We start from the raw sequence: 21,538 nt of genomic DNA, 5'->3' as shown, positions 1-21,538 counted from the left end.
GAGTGTGAGTTGTACTATAAACCATGTTCTACACTATTGCCATGGCCTCACATTTCAGGACATGTCCCTTGGACAGCAACATTAGGTTGAACCAGGTATGGCCGTGGTGGCGCCGGTGCCAGCTAGTACCAGCCTGTTGTGTTGTATTGTGTTGTGTGCAGTTCAGAATGGGAGGTCGCACGTTAGCTGGCGCAGACTGGCAGCCCCCTGTGACGGGCCGTGGTAGAGACCACAGAGGCTGTCACAGGGTATTAACGCCTGGGCCAACTCATGGGATGGGATGTGACCTGGTAGTGCTGAGGTGGAGGGAGGAGGAGGGAGGGAGAGGCGAGACGGGACCGACACAGAGAGGTTAGCTGGCTGAGAGTGGAGGGACGGTGAGCTCAGACTGGCTGAGAATGGAAGGATGGTGGGCTCAGACCGACTGAGAGTGGAGGGATGGTGGGCTCAGACCGACTGAGAGTGGAGGGATGGTGGGCTCAGACCGACTGAGAGTGGAAGGATGGTGGGCTCAGACTGACTGAATGGGAGGGATGGTGGGCTCAGACTGACTGAGAATGGAGGGATGGTGGGCTCAGACTGAATGAAAATGAAGGGATGGTGGGCTCAGTCTGACTGAGAATGGAGGGATGGTGGGCTAATATTACTATTCTGAGTACTGGATAGTCTAATAGCCAGTCCATATATCCATACATTTATCCATACTATATCCCTTTTAACAGCCCACTCCAACTCCCTAACAATGTGTCTTGCATGTAAGGTACAGTGCAGAGGAAATGCAGCCTTCCTTTCCTCCTTTGAGGACAGCTGGTGGAGAGAAAGAGAACGAGAGGGAGAGAGGAGGGAGGGAGAGGAGAGGAGTCTGATAAACAGGTGAGAGCCAGAGGAGACTGACAAACAGGCAGAGAGCCAGAGGAGACTGACAAACAGGCAGAGAGCCAGAGGAGACTGACAAACAGGCAGAGAGCCAGAGGAGACTGACAAACAGGCAGAGAGCTATAGGAGATGACAAACAGGCAGAGAAGAGAGCCAGAGGAGACTGACAAACAGGCAGAGAGCCAGAGGAGACTGACAAACAGGCAAAGAGCCAGAGGAGCCTGACAAGCAGGCAGAGAGCTATAGGAGATGACAAACAGGCAGAGAGCCAGAGGAGATGACAAGCAGGCAGAGAGCCAGAGGAGACTAACAAGCAGGCAGAGAGCCAGAGGAAACTGACAAACAGGCAGAAAGCCAGAGGAAACTGACAAACAAGCAGAAAGCCAGAGGAGACTGACAAACAGGCAGAAAGCCAGAGGAGACTGACAAACAGGCAAAGATCCAGAGGAGACTGACAAACAGGCAGAGAGCCAGAGGAGACTGACAAACAGGCAGAGAGCTATAGGAGATGACAAACAGGCAAAGAACCAGAGGAGACTGACAAACAGGCAAAGAACCAGAGGAGATGACAAACAGGCAAAGAACCAGAGGAGATGACAAGCAGGCAAAGAACCAGAGGAGATGACAAACAGGCAAAGAACCAGAGGAGATGACAAACAGGTGAGAGCCATAGGAGATGACAAACAGGCAGAGAACCAGTTGAGGCTGTCATACTTTACCTTGAGCCCCTTCTTTCTCTTTCCGCTCAGATCATTTCGTAGTCCAGGTGAGTCTCTGAGTATGGGACTTGTTGTGTGCGTTTGTTTCTTTGAAATTGAGAGAATGGGGAAATAGCAAGGAAGCAATAACATGAGAAAGAGACAGAAAAAAGCAGGACAATGGAAGAGAAAGAGAGAAAGAAAGAGTAGAGGAGACGAACGGAGAGAGCCTGTATCACAACATGAGGAGATTGCCAGAGAGAGACTATATCACAACATGAGGAGACTGCCAGAGAGAGACTATCAGAACATGAGGAGACTGCCAGACAGAGACTATATCAGAACATTAGGAGACTGCCAGAGAGAGACTATATCACAACATGAGGAGACTGCCAGAGAGAGACTGTATCAGAACATGAGGAGACTGCCAGAGAGAGAGACTATATCACAACATGAGGAGACTGCCAGAGAGAGACTGTATCAGAACATGAGGAGACTGCCCGAGAGAGACTGTATCAGAACATGAGGAGACTGTCAGAGAGAGACTGTATCAGAACATGAGGAGACTGCCAGAGAGAGACTGTATCAGAACATGAGGAGACTGCCAGAGAGAGAGACTATATCACAACATGAGGAGACTGCCAGAGAGAGACTGTATCAGAACATGAGGAGACTGCCCGAGAGAGACTGTATCAGAACATGAGGAGACTGTCAGAGAGAGACTGTATCAGAACATGAGGAGACTGCCAGAGAGAGACTGTATCACAACATGAGGAGACTGCCAGAGAGAGACTGTATCAGAACATGAGGAGACTGCCAGAGAGAGACTATATCACAACATGAGGAGTCTGCCAAAGAGAGACTATATCACAACATGAGGAGTCTGCCAGAGAGAGACTATATCACAACATGAGGAGTCTGCCAGAGAGAGACTGTATCGGATATTGAGAGATGCAGTTTGAAAATGCTGCATACTGGCACTGCTGTAGGACAGTCTGTTGTCAGATACTGTCAATATGACATGGCTTTAATGTGGAAATAACAAGAGCTGAAGCCCACTGAGCCTCACATCAGTCCCCAGCGGGAGACCGACAGACAAAGGGACAGAGAGACAGCTGGGCAGACAGACAGCATCCCTTCACTGCTCTGATCCAGCTATCCTGGTGTACCGAGGCTCAGTTATTCATGCTAAACAACAAACGGCACAGAATGCATGCTCCACCAAGTAAGCAGCACAAGCACAGCTACCTGAGCTTTGACTTACCTCCTTGCATCATCCATTCAACACTTCTCATCCCCACTACTTACTTACTTCAGCCCTTGTCCATTGACAACTCCTCTCCATCACACTGTTCTCTATTCTCACTCTTTTATCAAAATATATTATAATACGTTTGTAATAATAGTATTGTCCTGTATTTTGTAACCAAGCTTGCATACCCTGGATTGTATAAGCAATATTATGTTGAATATTAAGCTTGAATCATATGACAAAGTGAGTGGGAGTATTGGTGTGAAACAGTCAAACCTGGCATAATTTGTGGATTTTATGAAATATTTGGGCTCATTATCGAGTGACACTAAATGTGCTGCTGACAGCTGGTTAATGGGAGTGAAATATTCACAAACATTGGTTAAGCAGGACCATAGTGTGGTTGAACAGGACCTTATTGTTGTTAAGATGGACTGTAATGTGGTTTAGAAGGACTTTAATGTGGTTTAGAAGGACTTTAATATGGGCGAGAGGTAGAACCACTGTATAACTTTGTGGAAAGTTGGTGCCTTTGAGAGATTGGATGTGTGGAAACAAGGTTTGATATAAACACCCTTCCATCCAAGTCCTTAGGTCTTTAAAGGGAGCTGATGGGAGAGGAAGAAAGAGAGAGAGAAAAATATGGATAAAAAGAAAGAGAGGAACACAGAGAGAGAGACAAATGGTGAGTGACAGACAGAGAGAGAGAAAGGGAGAGTAAGCGAGATAGACAGTGTGACGGAAAGAGAGAAGGGGAGGAAGAGAGATAAAGACATCTATCAGCTAGATAAATCTAGCATCACCAGGCTTGTGTGGGCTGTAGTGCTGGTCACTGCCAGTGCTGCTGTTGAGGTCTGGTTAACACTGACCCGCTGAGAGCTAATCCAGCTTGTCTGGCCTCCTGCCGGCCCTGCTTTCATCCTCGCTCAGCTGGACCCAACGTCGGCCAGGACACAGATGTAGCAAGGCCGCAGATCGGTCATCACACCCCCATAGGATCCCCCAAAAGAACCCCTGATAGACCACATACACACCAGCCCATCCATAGAGCCACATCCCAGCCCATAGGCCTATAGACAGCCTTGGACAGCTTTAGACAGACATGAACAGATGCAGAAATGCATAGATCGGAAGATACAGGTAGATAGATGAACGTGATGTACGTGATTGACAGAACAGTGGGGGTGTTTGATGCTGTGTTGTCCAATTAGCCTCAGTGTGATTGTGTGTTGCTGACAGTGGCCTGAACATTGAGGCTGAGGTGAGTAGGGTTGAAAACTACCGCGGTGTGTGTCCTGTCACACTGCTTTGTGTATCTGCTTGAATGTGTGTGGCTTTCCATGCTTGCTGTGAGTTGTTTTACACAGTGTGTTCAATAGAGGTGTGCTTTTCACCTCATCACACACACTGTCACACTGTGTGTGGGTCCGTCTGTGTTTGTGGCAGAACAACCAGAGTCTATGACCAGTGTCTGGGCTCCATGTGGTCCTCTGGGATAATACTGCATGGACAGCAGCTGTCAATAGCCATTCACCCAGTAGAAAGTGCTTTATCTGCTCAGTAAATTACATAGTGCGGCGTGGGCCGCGGTTCAAGACAAACTGACCCCGCTCTTGTTGGGAGAAACAATAGAACAATGACTGCAATCAGCTATTCCAACAGCCATCTGTGTCGCAGCTGACTACAAAATACATTTCCATTACTCCCGGGCTGTGCGCTATTAGCCCACTGTGCCAATGACTCCAAAGTGAGTTGGAGAGGTTATTGAAACACACACATTAGTTTCTCCAACCTCTCCCTGTCTGAAAAGAAATGGCTTTTTCAGCATTTTTGGTTTGCGTTCTCAGTGTGGGTGGGTGTGTTTACAAACAAGTGAATGAAAGGAGGTGGTGGTTTGATAACTAGCTCAATGATGACTGTCTATTGTTGTGTAACATCACACAGCATGGTGACAAAGTGTTACAGTATGTAGTATCATTTCCGTGTGGTTCACACCAGTACCAGACCTGGGTTCAAATACTTGAAAAATATTTTCAAATACTTTGAGCGTTTGCCTGGAGTGCCAGATGGGTGCGGTTTACAGTTGTGGGACTTTTTTATTGGTTTATTGAGCATGGTAAGTCCAAACAGACACAGATAAAGTATTTTAATCTATTTTCAGGGTATTTGAAACCCAGGTCTGACCAGTACCATTGATCAAACAAAATGTTTATTTCCTTGACTATACCTTCCCTCACGGCTTCTCAAAACATTCACGGGAGCAATATGAGAAGCTGTCCACCATGCACAAGAACATGCAGAAGTTATACGAGAGCCTGGGCAGCTACTACGCCTTCGACCCCCACGTCCTCTGTGTCGAGGACTTCTTCGGTGACCTGGCCTCCTTCCGTACCCTCTTCGTGGTGAGTACAGCAAATATACAGTACACCAGGCTTTCCCAAACTTTTTTGGCCTGCGACCCCATTTTGATATCTAAACATTTTTGCAACCCCAACGTATACAAAAAAGTGATGTTCACTTTTTTAAATTGGGGTAATGACAGTCTATTACAAATCAGTCTGACAGTACTTTTGACAGTATATCAATCTGAAAGAAGTATGGGTTGAAGTGACTGAAATTAATCAGGAGAAGGTATTGGGAAGTTCATCAGGCTGTAATTTTGTATGATTGTCTTTCTGAAAGTCTGATTTAGTGCCTGGTCTTGTCCACTCTGTTCTAATGTCCTGTCCTGAGTCCTGCGTGGCTTGTGGGCATTGTAGAATGAAACAGAAGACACATACATGTTCCTGAGAGTCTTATCGTTCAGTGATGGGGTCATAACATGTTGTAGCTTAATCCATTTGAAAGATAGCTTCTTCAAATGTGTCTCTATCTTACCTGATTGGTCATGAAACACACACACACACTTGGAACCATGGCTCTACTAAAGTGTCACCAAATATTTTGCTATGTGACCTGTTTTTTTTTTTATCTTGGGAGCACCGTCCGACAAATTAAATCACCCAGATAATAATTGTTGTAATGATCTTGGTCTTCGCTGTACAATTGTTCCAAAGAGCCCTAGACAAAATGGTCTCAGTCTAAAAAACGTCTTATTCTTGTCATTATTGGAAGTTCAGCACAGTGCACAAACAAGGCGGAGAGGAGTTGGTAGCTCACGATGGGACCTCTGGGCACCGGGGCTATGGTGCATCCATTTTTCACCTCTCAAAATGCAGTCCTACTGCTAATAAATGTAACAAAGCACGCTAGTTTGGCTAGATAGATAGCTACTGTAATGAGCAGCTAGATGCAGTTATGTCGATTACAGAAACTGTGAAAAGCTGGTGGACATGGAAATGGCCATTCTCCTGATTGAAGGTCTGGGTGCTGCTTGTAATAGACTTGTGCTCCCTTCGGCTCTGACTTTTCAGCTACACAGCCAACTTTCAACTACTACGACGGTCATTTCAATAAATCAATAACTAGCAATAAGAAGTTCAAAAAGAGGTAGCTAACCTTTGACTTTGATATTCTAGTAAATTAGTTTATGATACATTTTTCAACCGTGATTATTACCCAACAAAGTAGGTAGGTTATAGCCACCAATTTAGCTCCCAACAGTGCATGCATCCATTGCATGATCTATGTTGCAAATGTGACACGCAAGCTATGTGGATGCTCAAGAAATGTGTTTTCATTTCTAGTGTCAGATACCTATACAAATAGGCAGGTCCATCTTAATTCTGGTATTAGGCAATGGGCGATCGATTTCATCAAAAATATTCATCCTTTCCCTGGTTTTTTCTATGGCCTCTGCTATAGTAATATGCTGGCTCCTCTATTAACGTCAATTTCCATTGTTTCCAATGGCGTGTATTCATGGGGGCCAAGGGAAACCAGGCTTCCACAAAAAATGTACCAAGATAAAAAGAAGAAATAATTGATCTTTCGTCTTTATGTCTTTCATCATTTTCCTTAAATCCGCGAGAGGCTGAATGTATCTCACAGGAGAAAGCATCTGAGCAACTGAAACAGCGCCCTGCACAGTGTCTCTGTATGAGTAGGCATTCTATCTGATGTTGTCTGGTCCAAAAGAGTATGACATTGTTGCCACCCGTAGCATTGAATGCAAGGAAAGCCAGCGAGCATTTGACTTCCCTTGATTAAAAAAAGTATACAATTATAGCCAATCAGCGTTGAGCTAAACTGAGTGAGCTCAAATATAAATGGTCCTGGCACACCCCAAAAAAGTATATGACAGTTTGGATTTGTTGTCACTCCCATCAAATCGCATGGAGAGCAGACGTCATTGACAGAAACAACTTGAATTGTTGCATCTCGTTGATGTTGTCCTCCAGTGGCTAGCTAGCTTTGCGACTTGCGGTAACTCTCCGTGGTTCTAAATCAATCGTTGTTTAGTGATTAAAAAATGATCTTGCTTGACCATGCTGTAGGTCATGTAACCAATGTCCCATTTAATTATTTCCGTCACTGAGCAAATTTCAGGTCTGCTGAGCGAAAACTTGAACATTTTCTGTGCAACTTCCAGCAGCAGCAAGTAGGCAACTGTGGCTATTTGATCAGAATGTAGGCCTAACAGAGTGTCTAATATTGAAAAAAATATGGAGAAAATGCATTCCATAACATTTGAACATGGAAATAGTTATTATATCGTTCTGCCTACAGTAGCAACCAATGTGTGGTGTTCAATGTACTGTAGGCCCACATTCCATAACCTTTCAAATAAAAAAAACATGCAGGGCTTGACATTAACCTGTTTATCCATTTGTCCTTCAGACAAGAAGGTGACTGAAAATGTTGTTGTGATGTTTGATGCAAGCAACCACATTACAAAATAAAATGCATTCTTTTTCTGACTACTTAGCTTATTCAAGCCTGTCTCAAAATACAACACTGCCCCTTTAAGACAAAAAAAAGCCCTTTACCTTACTCGCTTTTCAAAGAAAATGTACATGTTTTGTACTCTTGTGGGAAGCAATCACTCCCCTATTGCTAACAACAAATTATCTATAACTGGGCTAAAAAATCACTAACTAGCAAAGGATATGAACAAAATGTGCACAGAGTTTGACATGCAGCTCTCGCTTTGATCTCAAAACAAGGCCATCTACTCACGACTGTAACACAGTCCAGTTCAAAGTAAATCCATAAATGGCAATGGTCTTTTTGCATACACAGTGCATTCGGAAAGTATTCAGACCCCTCAACTTGTTCCACATTTTGTTACGTTACAGCCTTATTCTAAAATTGATTTTTTGCAAATGTATTAAAAAAAATACAAACTGAAATATCACTTTTACATAAGGATTCAGACCCTGTTGAAGCAACTTTGGCAGCGTTTACAGCCATGAGACTTCTTGGGTAAGACACTACAAACTTGGCACATCTGTATTTGGGGAGTTTCTCCCATTCTTCTCTGCAGATCCTCTCAAGCTCTGTCAGGTTGGATCATTATAGATCATTATAGAGAGGGTTGTATTAAGAGAGAGAAAGGATCATTATGGAGAGGGTAGTGCACTCTGGAGCAGGTTGTCATCAAGGATCTCTCTGTACTTTGCTTCGTTCATCTTTCCTTCAATCCTGACTAGTCTCCCAGTACCTGTCACTGAAAAACATCCCCACAGCATGATGCTGCCACTGCAGATATGGTTGTCTTTCTGGAAGGTTTGCCCATCTCCACAGAAGAACTCTGGAGCTCTGTCAGAGTGACCATTGGGTTCTTAGTCACCTCCCTGACCAATGCCCTTCTCCCCCGATTGCTCAGTTTGACCGGGCGCCCAGCTCTAGGAAGAGTCTTGGTGGTTCCAAACATCTTCCATTTAAGAATGATGTAGGCCACTGTGTTTTTGGGGACTTTCAATGCCGCAGATATTTTTTGCCCTATTTTTTACCCTTCCCCAGATCTGTGCCTCAGCACAATCCTTTCTCTGAGCTCTACGGACAATTCCTTCGACCTCATGGCTTTTTTTTGCTCAGACATGCACTGTCCACTGTGGGACCTTATATAGACAGGTGTGTACCATTCTAAATCATGTCCAATCAATTGATTTTACCACAGGTGGACACCAATCAAGTTGTAGAAACATCTTAAGGATGAACAACTGAAACAGGATGCACCTGAGCTCAATTTCGAGTCTCATACTAAAGGGTTTGAATAGTTATGTTAATGTATTTCTGTTTTGTTTTTTTATCCTGTTTTCACTTTATCATTATGAGGTATTGTGTGTAGATTGATGTGGAACATTTTTTATTGAATAGTTTTTAGAATAAGGCTATAACGTAACAAAATGTGGAAAAAGTCAAGCGGGTCTGAATACTTTCCCGAATGCACCGTAGGCCTACTGCAGGTCTGATTGCTAATGCCGCACCAGTCTGTGTAGAGTACGGGCTTATAAAAGGGTTGAATACAAAGTGTTGACAGTGCTTAGTAAGAACTTAAACATGAACTCACTCATAAAAACAGCAGCTCTTTTGCTGTATTCGTTGACAGTCTCACTCTAGTCAAGGTTTTAAACGTTTTGAAACCTCACAGTATCAACTTTGCTGTAGCTTTCTTTTATGCCTGTTACGTTATTGCAGACACGTTAATCTGAGCCATCCGATTGGCCAGTGGTAGACCTATAGTGAACTTGATTTGTCCTCCACGCCCACCAGGAAGACAGAGTTTGACCCTTCAGATACATGAAATGGTTGTTTTTTGGGCTTCCCCAGTGATTTTAACCACGCACCACTACTGGTTGTTTCAGAACACTAAACGGACAGAACATTCAAAAGTACTAATGTTTCAATGCAATGCATCGCAATAGGTCAGTAGTGCTTGTACACAATGTAGAAACCTGATATTCCACCAATGACTTTGTAATTTCAATGACAGGTTTTGTATCAACATTTCAGGTTTTCATAATAAACAAATGTCATTACAGGATTGCATATTAGTTTCCATGGCACAAAATGTGCTTCAAAAGTAGCTAGAATTCATATAGGCCCAATATGGGCTGTATCTCAATCAATTTAGATTTTGTTGTGCTCCTATCTTTAAGTTGGGAGCACCAGTGTTACCAATGATTATGTGATGCTGAGGTACGTTAGTGCCCATTGACTACTGTACTTCAACTCAACATTGACTTCAGTAAGACATAGTTCTATTGTACTTCAACTCAACATTGACTTCAGTAAGATGTAGTTCTACTGTACTTCAACTCAAGGACAATACTCATGAGGTAACAACAGCATCAAGTCTATTCCTTGAGAGAGAGCACAGAAAGCACATGTCAAGTCTCTCTGTTCCTTGAGAGAGAGCGCAGAAAGCACATGTCAAGTCTCTCTGTTCCTTGAGAGAGAGCGCAGAAAGCACATGTCAAGTCTCTCTGTTCCTTGAGAGAGCACACATGAAGCACATGTCTAGTCTCTCTATTCCTTGAGAGAGAGCACATGAAGCTCATGTCAAGTCTCTCTGTTCCTTGAAAGAGAGCACAGAAAGCATGTCAAGTCTCTCTATTCCTTGAGAGAGAGCACATGAAGCACATGTCTAGTCTCTCTATTCCTTGAGAGAGCACACATGTCTAGTCTCTCTATTCCTTGAGAGAGAGCACATGAAGCTCATGTCAAGTCTCTCTGTTCCTTGAAAGAGAGCACAGAAAGCACATGTCAAGTCTCTCTATTCCTTGAGAGAGAGCACATGAAGCACATGTCAAGTCTCTCTATTCCTTGAGAGAGAGCACATGAAGCACATGTCAAGTCTCTATTCCTTGAGAGAGAGCACATGAAGCACATGTCTAGTCTCTCTATTCCTTGAGAGAGAGCACATGAAGCACTTGTCTAGTCTCTCTATTCCTTGAGAGAGAGCACATGAAGCACATGTCAAGTCTCTCTATTCCTTGAGAGAGAGCACATGAAGCACATGTCAAGTCTCTCTATTCCTTGAGAGAGAGCACATGAAGCACATGTCAAGTCTCTCTATTCCTTGAGAGAGAGCACATGAAGCACATGTCAAGTCTCTCTATTCCTTGAGAGAGAGCACATGAAGCACATGTCAAGTCTCTATTCCTTGAGAGAGAGCACATGAAGCACATGTCTAGTCTCTCTATTCCTTGAGAGAGAGCACATGAAGCTCATGTCAAGTCTCTCTGTTCCTTGAAAGAGAGCACAGAAAGCACATGTCAAGTCTCTCTATTCCTTGAGAGAGAGCACATGAAGCACATGTCAAGTCTCTCTATTCCTTGAGAGAGAGCACATGAAGCACATGTCAAGTCTCTATTCCTTGAGAGAGAGCACATGAAGCACATGTCTAGTCTCTCTATTCCTTGAGAGAGAGCACATGTCTAGTCTCTCTATTCCTTGAGAGAGAGCACATGAAGCACATGTCAAGTCTCTCTATTCCTTGAGAGAGAGCACATGAAGCACATGTCAAGTCTCTATTCCTTGAGAGAGAGCACATGAAGCACATGTCTAGTCTCTCTATTCCTTGAGAGAGAGCACATGAAGCACTTGTCTAGTCTCTCTATTCCTTGAGAGAGAGCACATGAAGCACATGTCAAGTCTCTCTATTCCTTGAGAGAGAGCACATGAAGCACATGTCAAGTCTCTCTATTCCTTGAGAGAGAGCACATGAAGCACATGTCAAGTCTCTCTATTCCTTGAGAGAGAGCACATGAAGCACATGTCAAGTCTCTCTATTCCTTGAGAGAGAGCACATGAAGCACATGTCAAGTCTCTATTCCTTGAGAGAGAGCACATGAAGCACATGTCTAGTCTCTCTATTCCTTGAGAGAGCACACATGTCTAGTCTCTCTATTCCTTGAGAGAGAGCACATGAAGCTCATGTCAAGTCTCTCTGTTCCTTGAAAGAGAGCACAGAAAGCACATGTCAAGTCTCTCTATTCCTTGAGAGAGAGCACATGAAGCACATGTCAAGTCTCTCTATTCCTTGAGAGAGAGCACATGAAGCACATGTCAAGTCTCTATTCCTTGAGAGAGAGCACATGAAGCACATGTCTAGTCTCTCTATTCCTTGAGAGAGAGCACATGTCTAGTCTCTCTATTCCTTGAGAGAGAGCACATGAAGCACATGTCTAGTCTCTCTATTCCTTGAGAGAGAGCACATGAAGCACATGTCAAGTCTCTCTATTCCTTGAGAGAGAGCACATGAAGCACATGTCAAGTCTCTCTATTCCTTGAGAGAGAGCACATGAAGCACATGTCAAGTCTCTCTATTCCTTGAGAGAGAGCACATGAAGCACATGTCAAGTCTCTCTATTCCTTGAGAGAGAGCACATGAAGCACATGTCTAGTCTCTCTATTCCTTGAGAGAAAGCACATGAAGCACTTGTCTAGTCTCTCTATTCCTTGAGAGAGAGCACATGAAGCACATGTCAAGTCTCTCTATTCCTTGAGAGAGAGCACATGAAGCACATGTCAAGTCTCTATTCCTTGAGAGAGAGCACATGAAGCACATGTCTAGTCTCTCTATTCCTTGAGAGAGAGCACATGTCTAGTCTCTCTATTCCTTGAGAGAGAGCACATGAAGCACATGTCTAGTCTCTCTATTCCTTGAGAGAGAGCACATGAAGCACATGTCACATATTTGCCTGACAGACCTGGGAGCCTGATGACATAGGGGCGGGCTTATAGGACAGATTAAAGCATACATAAACTGTAGGCGCTTCCCAAATTAAACCCTATGCCTTTCATAGTGCACTATTTGTTTTACAAGGGCACCATTTGGTACACAACCTGCGCCTGGAATGTATAATGTATCATGGAAGCGTGTAAGTTCCACACTGATAAAAAAGACTTTGGAAGCTTCTTATCCCCTTTAAATGGACACGGAAAGAAAAGACAGTTCCTCCGCCTTCGGTGCTTCAAATAGTCATGCAGGTCTTAAGCAGGTAGAGGGGTGGGGTAAGTCTGTTGAGGTCTGGGCTTATTGAAACTCTGAAGAGCTTGGAACCGTGGAGGCTGGCTCTTCCTATTCTAAACATTATTTCTGCATAAGTGTAATAGATGTATTACCGCCCACTGTTTTCAAGATGCTAGTTAGTACTATCCGGGTTTCTCTGAATACAATGACTAAGAATTATATCGTGGCAGTAGGGTTTTACCACCTTGATAATATAAATACACTATATATACAAAAATATGGGGACACCCCTTCAAATGAATAGATTTGGCTATTTCAGCCACATCCGTTACTGACAGGTGCATAACATCGAGCACACAGCCATGCAATCTCCATAGTCAAACATTGGTAGTAGAATGGCCTTACTGAAAAGCTCAGTGACTTTCAACGTGGCACCGTCATAGGATGCAACTTTTCCAACAAGTCAGTTTGTCAAATGTCTGCCCTGCTAGAGTTTATCTGATCAACTGTATGTGCTGTTATTGTGAAGTGGAAACGTATAGGTGCAACAACGGCTCAGCCGGTCATAGAATGGGACCGCCGAGTGCTGAAGCGTATAGAGCGTAAAATATTGTCTGTCCTCAGATTGCAACACTGCCGAGTTCCAAACTGCCTCTGGAAGCAACGTCAGCACAAAAATTGTTAATCGGGAGTTTTATGAAATGGGTTTCCATGGCCGAGAAGTCGCACACTAGCCTCAGATCACCATGCACAATGCCAAGCATTGGCTGAAGTGGTGTAAAGCTTGCCGCCATTGGACTCTGGAGCAGTGGAAACTGGAGTGATGAACCACGCCTTACCATCTGGCAGTCTGACAGACAAATCTGGGTTTGGAGGATACCAGGTGAAGGCTATCTGCCCGAATGCATAGTGCCAGGAGGAGGAATAATGGCCTGGGGCTGTTTTTCATGGTTTGGGCTAGGCCCCTTAGTTACAGTTTGAAGCCCCTTTCCTGTTTCAATATGACAATGCCCCTGTGCACATAGCCAGGTCCGTACAGAAAATGGTTTGTCGAGATTGGTGAGGAAGAACTTGACTGGCCTGCACAGAGCCCTGACCTCAACCCCATCCAAAAACTTTTAGATGAATTGGAACTCTGACTGCGAGCCAGTCTTAATCGCCCAACATCAGTGCCCGACCTCACTAATGCTCTTGTGGATGAATGGAAGCAAGTCCCCTCAGCAATGTTCCAATGTCTAATGGAAAGACTTCCCAGAAGAGTGGAGGCTGTTATAGCAGCAGACGAGGGACCAACTCCATATTAATGCCCATGATTTTGGATTGAGATGTTCGAAGAGCATGTGTCCACGTGCTTTTGGCCATGTAGTGTATATATGTTTTCTTCGGAAATGAACAATACTTTAATTTTGTGTTCTCAGAAATGGTTGTTCCAGGAAAGTATTTCAACGTCATGTACAGTAGGACCAAATTGAGACAAATTACTGAAATGACCCAATTATAAACTACTCATGTGCAGTATCGCTACATTTCCTGGAACAATCTTTTTTTGAGAACACTCAAAAATCATGTATTGTTCATTTCCGAAGAACACAGAAACTGCTTCCTTTGGATATATTTAGATGATCAAGGGAGTAAAACTAAACCATGATCAGTTGACACCAGTATATAAACACAAAACCTCAAGGAAAATATCCAGGAAAGTAGTACAGAGTAAATGATACAACAGTAACACCTTTCCAGTTTATTCAAAAACACAGATATGACATTTATTGGAATGAATGTGAGGTGAGTCTAAAATAAAATGTCTGAAAACACATTCATCATAAAAATTCAAATCCCAGAATGCTCAAGAGGGATATTTGTAGACCAAGACAAACTCAAACGGTGAAGAACAAAGCAGAGACACTACCTCCCGGGAAGAAGTCTCTTAAACATGTATTTAACTATTTTCTCCCTCCATCTCTCCCTCTCCTCCCGGTGCCCCCAAAAATGTAATGTGTCAGGATGATGACACGATGTCCAGAAGATACGCTCAAAGTCTTCCAAACCTATTAGTGTGAATGGCAAGGTCTTCTTGTCTGAGTTTCTTCTCTCTCTGTTCTCTCTTCTCTCTCTCTCCCCACCCCTCCCTCCCTCCTTCCCATATGTATAACTAACTTTCATTCTCGTGATCAAAGAGTACCAGCGTTCGACACGGCGCTCCCCCAAGGATTTGCTGTTGCGCAGCCTCTAAAAGGAGACGTCCGCTAATAAATTAATTATTCTCTCAAGCAAATAGCTCTTTATGAATAAGTTATTACTGATTTAGACTTCAATGCCAAGGAGTAGGAGAGGTCTGGGGAAGTGGGGGGTTGAGTTGAGAGTTTTGAGGGTGTTAGTGTATAAAATAAGCAATCCTTCGATGACCAGCGACTGCAATATTCCTGTTATTCCCTATGGTTTTCCTTTCTTGCCGGGAGACCCATTTAACAGATGCTTCAATGGTTCTAACTTTCAGGAATGTTTGGTGATCGATGCATTCATTCTGGTTGCTGTTGGTTTTTCTACCTGTAAAACTGAAAGAATGTAGACGTTTCCTCTGCAGCTATAGATGCTCGCTAACAGCCTTTCCCCTTTGCACCATGCTAAGCTTGGATAGCCAGTAGCAGCCTAGCGGGATTGTGAATCTGTCCTGAGGAGGGTATTTATCGTTTGGCTACGCTAACGGTACGTTCCTTGCATCACCCATCACTTACCTTACACACTGAGGGTATATATCATTCTGCATCAGCCATAGTGATACAGTAAATGGATATTGTGACTGGTCGGCAGTTGGGGTCATTAAGGAAATTCACATTCACAACAGATACCTCATTTAACTTTCCAATTGATTTTACGCTGACACCCATTCAACATGCACATGCAAATGTTCATGGTATGGGCTTCCGAGTCATTGAGGCTAAACATTCATTCGGCGGTATCACAGAGCGTTGTTTGGCCTTTGTAATACATTCATTACACACAGGGGCATCCCAGATAATGAAGACCTTGATTGGAATGCTACTTTCCTCTAAATTGCTTTGACTAAAAAGCCTCTGCTTAATTCAACGCTGACCGACATGAGGCATTTGAGTTAACGCAATGACTGACAGCCCTCATAGAGCCAACTACAACAGATAAGAGAATTCATTAGCCACGTTTTTTTTCTACTCTTGACGAGGCCAATGAAAATTATTTTATTTGGGCGCAGGAAGTCCATATATGTGCAGCTGCCATATTTGGAGATGGGGTGAAATGCAGTCAACCAGCTCTGTGTGTGTAATCCTGACTCGGAGCAGAGAGGAGGATCTCTGTATTAACAAGTTAGCAAAGCCTGGGCAGGTGGATGTTGAGCTAACAGTCTTAGTCGTTAATTGACTGAATAAGACCAATAAAGCCAGACTAATGGGTGTGGGGTTACAAGAAGGAGCATCCTCACATAATCTTAGTGATAAAATTATGATGGCCAGAGTGTGTGTGTGCGTGCCGTTGTGTGTGTGTGTGTGCGTATGCATACAAGCATGTGTGTATGTTTCTGTGTGTGTGTTTCTGTGTGTGTCCGTCTTTTCAGGGCCATTGGCTCGATCTCAAAAGCATGCGAATGCCCTGACACTGACGGTATGAAGAGTCATTGTGATGATAATGGTACTGGTAATATGATGCCTCTCCTCCCACTACACTTTCCCTGTTACTGCTGCTTCCTCCTCGACAGCTGCTACAGTAATCCTCTAACACACACACACTTGGTTTATCCAATATATATTTGCATAGACACTGGCTGTCAGTGATCAAGTCACTGATATTCACACAGCAGGCACTATTCAACCTAAACTGGTCACAGGATTTCAATTTATTCAGGATAACCCTTCAATAAAGAAAACATATAGTATTGTGTCTTAAAGACTACCAAGTTAGTGTATTTGTACCTCATAAGTTCCTGACACAATTTCATTAGAAGCTGGCACGTACAGCAACAGATGGCTGATAAACACTTAGGCAGCCCAAGGTTCTGTTGTGCTACAGTGATCATGTTTGTCAAATCTACAACATCTATGTGTTTGTGTGTGTGTGTGTGTGTGTGTGTGTGTGTGTGTGTGTGTGTGTGTGTGTGTGTGTGTGTGTGTGAAATCAGTGGTGCAACAGAAATGGAGCAATTAAAACAGCTCTGTTCCAATATCCACACTAGCATATACCACTTGGTATGAAGCAATGTATTGGACATGCATTCTATTTACGGACAAGCAAACAGTCTCTGGACTGGGCAAACGCATGTATAGGAGCAGAAGCTGATAGGGGGGAGCAGTCAACAAGTCATGAATTATTGGATTGAATTGAAGAAGAACCTGAAAGGAAAATGTCTTCTGGCCCATGCTCAGTGCAGGGGATGTTCAGAAAATGGCTCTGAAATTCTCCAGCCAGGTGTGGAGGTCAGAGCGCTCGGAAGTCTACATCTCCACAACACAGGGCAGAGAACAGAGAGAAGGCCTCAGTATCACTGCAAAAAAATGTACACACACACACACACGCAATCCCTCTTGTGCCGGTAGCAGCAGTGCCTATTACCATTTAGGACCATGGAGAGTGACAAAGTGTCGATGCACAAAGTCAGACATTTTGGGGATGGATGAGACCATTCTGGTAACTACGGCTGTAGTAATACAGTAGTCACCCCCTAAAAAGGGACTTAGTGGCTATCTACATGAAGCAACTTCTTTATTTGCATTTTCTACAGCAAGATATCACTTAATGCTCATCATTATGAGCTAGCTTGCTAATTATCTTTTGGATAGTGAGAATTAAGAATACACAGCAGGTTTATGTGATAGACACTGTAGTTTTTAGTTTTACCCTCCCCACTCAGACCAATCCCAGGCAGTCCGAGCAATTTTTTTTGCTTAAGAAATTGCTCTCTATTAAGAAGCTTTTTTTGTTTTTTTTTTACCATTTTAATTGAAAACAATCACAGGTAGGTACTTAATTGATACCTAGAAATGATTTGATATGGAGATAAAAACGTCTGCGATGTTCCAATTAACACAGAGAGTTTTAAGTTAGGGTTTATTCCTCTCTAACTCTCTCTTTCATTTCACCCATTAGATATGGGGGTTTATCAAAATTGGGTTTGTTTTCTAATTCTTTGTGGGTCTGTGTAATCTGGGGGAAATATGTGTCTAATATGGTCATACATTGGGCAGGAGGTTAGGGAGTGCAGCTCAGTTTCCACCTCATTTGTGGGCAGTGTGCACATAGCCTGCCTTCTCTTGAGAGCCAGGTCTGCCTTTCTTAATAGCAAGGCTATGCTCACTGAGTTTGTACATAGTCAAAGCTTTCCTTAAGGTTGGGTCAGTCACAGTGGTCAGGTATTCTGCCACTGTGTACTCTCTGTTTAGGGCCAAATAACATTCTAGTTTGCTCTGTTTTTTTTGTTGTTAATTCTTTCCAACATGTCAAGTAATTATCTTTTTGTTTTCTCATCATTTGGTTGGGTCTAATTGTGTTGTTGTCCTGGGGCTCTGTGGGGTGTGTTTGTGAACAGAGCCCCAGGACCAGTTGTACACAGGGGGTATTTTTGCAGAATTCTGCATGCAGAATCTTAATTTGGTGTTTGTCCCATTTTGTGAATTGTTGGTTGTTGAGCAGACCCCAGACCTAACAACCATAAAGGGCAATGGGTTCTATAACTGATTCAAGTATTTTTAGCCATATCCTAATTGGTATGTCGAATTTTATGTTCCTTTTAATGGCATAGAATGCCCTTCTTGCCTTGTGTCTCAGATCGTTCACAGCTTTGTGGAAGATACCTGTGGCGCTGATGTTTAGGCCAAGGTATGTGTAGTTTTTTGTGTGCTCTAGGGCAACGGTGTCTTTGTATTTGTGGTCCTGGCGACTGGACCTTTTTTGGAACACCATTATTTTGGTCTTACTGAGATGTACGGTCAGGGCCCAGGTCGTGCAGAAGATCTAGGTGCTGCTGTAGGCCCTCCTTGGTTGGTGACAGAAGCACCATATCATCAGCAAACAGACATTTGACTTCAGATTCTAGTAGGGTGAGTCCGGGTGCTGCAGACTTTTCTAGTGCCCTCCCCAATTCGTTGATATATAGGTTGAAGAGGGTGGTGCTTAAGCTGCATCTCTGTCTCACCCCACGGCCCTGTGGGAAGAAATGTGTGTTTTTTGCCAATTTTAACCGCGTACTTGTTGTTTGTGTACACGTGTACGTCGTATGTTTTTCCCCCAGCACCACTTTCCATCAATTTGTATAGCAGACCCTCATGCCAAATTGAGTTGAAGGCATTTTTTAAATCAACAAAGCACGAGAAGACTTTGCCTTTGTTTTGGTGTGTTTGTTTGTCAATTAGGGTGTGCAGGGTGAATACGTGGTCTGTCGTATGATAATTTGGTAAAAAGCCAATTTGACATTTTCTCTGTACATTGTTTTCACTGAGGGTCTGCTGTTAATGATAAGGCAGAGGATTTTCCCAAGGTTGCTGTTGACGCCTAGCCCACGGTAGTTATTGGTGTCAAATTTGTCTCCACTTTTGTGGATTGGGATGATCAGTCCTTGGTTCAAATATTGGGGAAAATGTTAGAGTTTTAGTATAGCCAATTGGAATTTGTTGTCTGTATATTTGATAATTTCTTAGAGGATACCATTAACACCACATGCCTTGTTGTGTGGAGGGTTTTTATTTTGTCCTGTAGTTCATTCAAGGTGATTATAGAATCCAGTGTGTTCTGGTAGTCTTTAATAGTTTATTCTAAGATTTGTATTTGATTATGTATATGTTTTTGCTGTTTGTTCTTTGTTATAGAGTCAAACAGATTGGAGAAGTGGTTTACCCATACACCTCCATTTTGGATAGATAATTCTTTGTGTTGTTGTTTTAGTGTTTTCCAATTTTTCCATACGTGGTTAGCGTCCATGGATTCTTCAATTACACTGAGCTGATTTCTGACGTGCTGTTCCTTCTATTCCGTAGTGTATTTCTGTATTGTTTTAGTGATTCACCATAGTGAGGGCTTAGACTCAGGTTTTCTGTATTGTTTTAGTGATTCACCATAGTGAAGGCGTAGACTCAGGTTTTCTGTATTGTTTTAGTGATTCACCATAGTGAGGGCTTAGACTCAGGTTTTCTGTATTGTTTTAGTGATTCACCATAGTGAGGGCTTAGACTCAGGTTTTCTGTATTGTTTTAGTGATTCACCATAGTGAGGGCTTAGACTCAGGTTTTCTGTATTGTTTTAGTGATTCACCATAGTGAAGGCGTAGACTCAGGTTTTCTGTATTGTTTTAGTGATTCACCATAGTGAGGGCTTAGACTCAGGTTTTCTGTATTGTTTTAGTGATTCACCATAGTGAAGGCGTAGACTCAGGTTTTCTGTATTGTTTTAGTGATTCACCATAGTGAGGGCTTAGACTCCGGGTCTCTATGTTTTTATTTGGACAGGTTTCTCAATTTCTTTCTTAGATTGTTTTATTCTTCATCAAACCATTTGTCGTTGTTAATTTTCTTTGGTTTTCTATTTGAGATTATATTTTTCTATTTGATAGGGAAGCTGAGGGGTCAAATATACTGTTAAAATGTTCTACTGCCTTCACTATTACAGTGGAACGTTTTGTCCAGGAAGGTGTCTCTCTCTCTGTCACTCTCCCTCTCTTGTGAGTTTTTCTCCTCCTTCTCTTTCTCTACCCCCCCCACCCGCTCTCTCTCTCTCTCTCTCTCTCACTTTCTCTCACTTTCTGTCTCTCTCTCTCACTTTCTATGTCTCTCTCTCTCCATTATTCCTTCTCTGTTTCTCTTTATCTTTGCCTTTGACTTTTTCTCCTCCTTCTCTTTCTTCACCCCCTGCTCCTCTCCCTCTCTCTCTCTCCCTCTCTCCCTCTCTCTCCCCGTCTCTCTCTTTGTCTCTCTCACGTTCTCTCTCTGTCTCTCTATCTCTGTCTCTCTCCCTCTCCATTATTCCTTCTCAATATGTCTCCCTTTATCTTTGCCTGTGTGACTTTTTCTCCTCGTTGTCTTTCTCCACCCCCCGCCCCCTCTCTCTCTCTCTCTCCGTCTCTCTCGCTCACTCTCTCCGTCTCTCTCTCTCTCTCGCTCACTCTCTCCGTCTCTCTATCTCTTTCTCACTCTTTCTCTTCCTCTCCATTATTCCTTCTCTATATGTCTCTCTTTATCTTTGCCTGTGTGTGACTTTTTCTCCACCCCCCGCGCCCTCACGCTCTGTCTCCACCCCCCGCCCCCTCATTCTCTGTCTCTTCATCATTGTCATCTCACAAGGAGACAGTAACAGTGGGGGCTCTTGTCCTTGGACTTGGAAGCCAAGGCCCCAGTTTTGACAGGCATGAATAGCTACTTGTTCCTTCCACACAATCCCCGTAATACCTGAGTCTTAGCCGGGGAGGGGATGTTTGTCTGTCAACGCTCATTATGTCAGACCACAGAGGAGGACAAGGGACGCAAGAAGGCACTCACACACACTTGCAAGCAGACATGCACAAACACACACTTGCAAATCCACAAATGTCTGAACAGTCACATACATGCATGCACATTTACACATGCATCCAGTCACGCACACTCACACACATTCCAGGAAGAGGTATGTCATGCCTGCACCACATGCCTGGGGTAAGAGAACCTTTGTGGGCTCCAAAGCTTGTGTGGTAGTGTCTTCTTCCTCCCTTTCTCTCCCCTGGTGTCAGAACAGCCTTGTGCAACAGGAGATACCCCCCACTGTTTTCTGTTTCCTCCTCACTCTCCTTCCCTACCCTGACACCTTGGTGACATTTTCACCAGTGAAGAGGGCAGAGTGATATCTCTCTCCTTTCTC

General features: G+C 43.5%; 1 protein-coding gene across 13 annotated transcripts in view; it reads left to right on the top strand.

Moving 5' to 3' along the window:
• diaph2 (diaphanous related formin 2) overlaps positions 1–21,538 on the top strand; it is a 705,396-nt gene that overhangs the window by 570,114 nt on the left and 113,744 nt on the right. For all 13 annotated transcript variants that reach the window (XM_090198585.1, XM_090198584.1, XM_090198577.1 and 10 more), the window contains one exon: positions 5,064–5,228. In XM_090198585.1, the coding sequence (XP_090054711.1) occupies positions 5,064–5,228 (165 nt within the window). The remainder of the gene's footprint in view (positions 1–5,063; positions 5,229–21,538) is intronic.

This window comes from Oncorhynchus mykiss, chromosome 14 (genome assembly GCF_057628025.1).
Source record: "Oncorhynchus mykiss isolate SJ-2025 chromosome 14, ASM5762802v1, whole genome shotgun sequence".
NCBI classification, from domain to species: Eukaryota; Metazoa; Chordata; class Actinopteri; order Salmoniformes; family Salmonidae; genus Oncorhynchus; species Oncorhynchus mykiss.
Note: the sequence above shows the minus strand (reverse complement) of the source record. Positions and strands in the feature narration are given on the sequence as shown.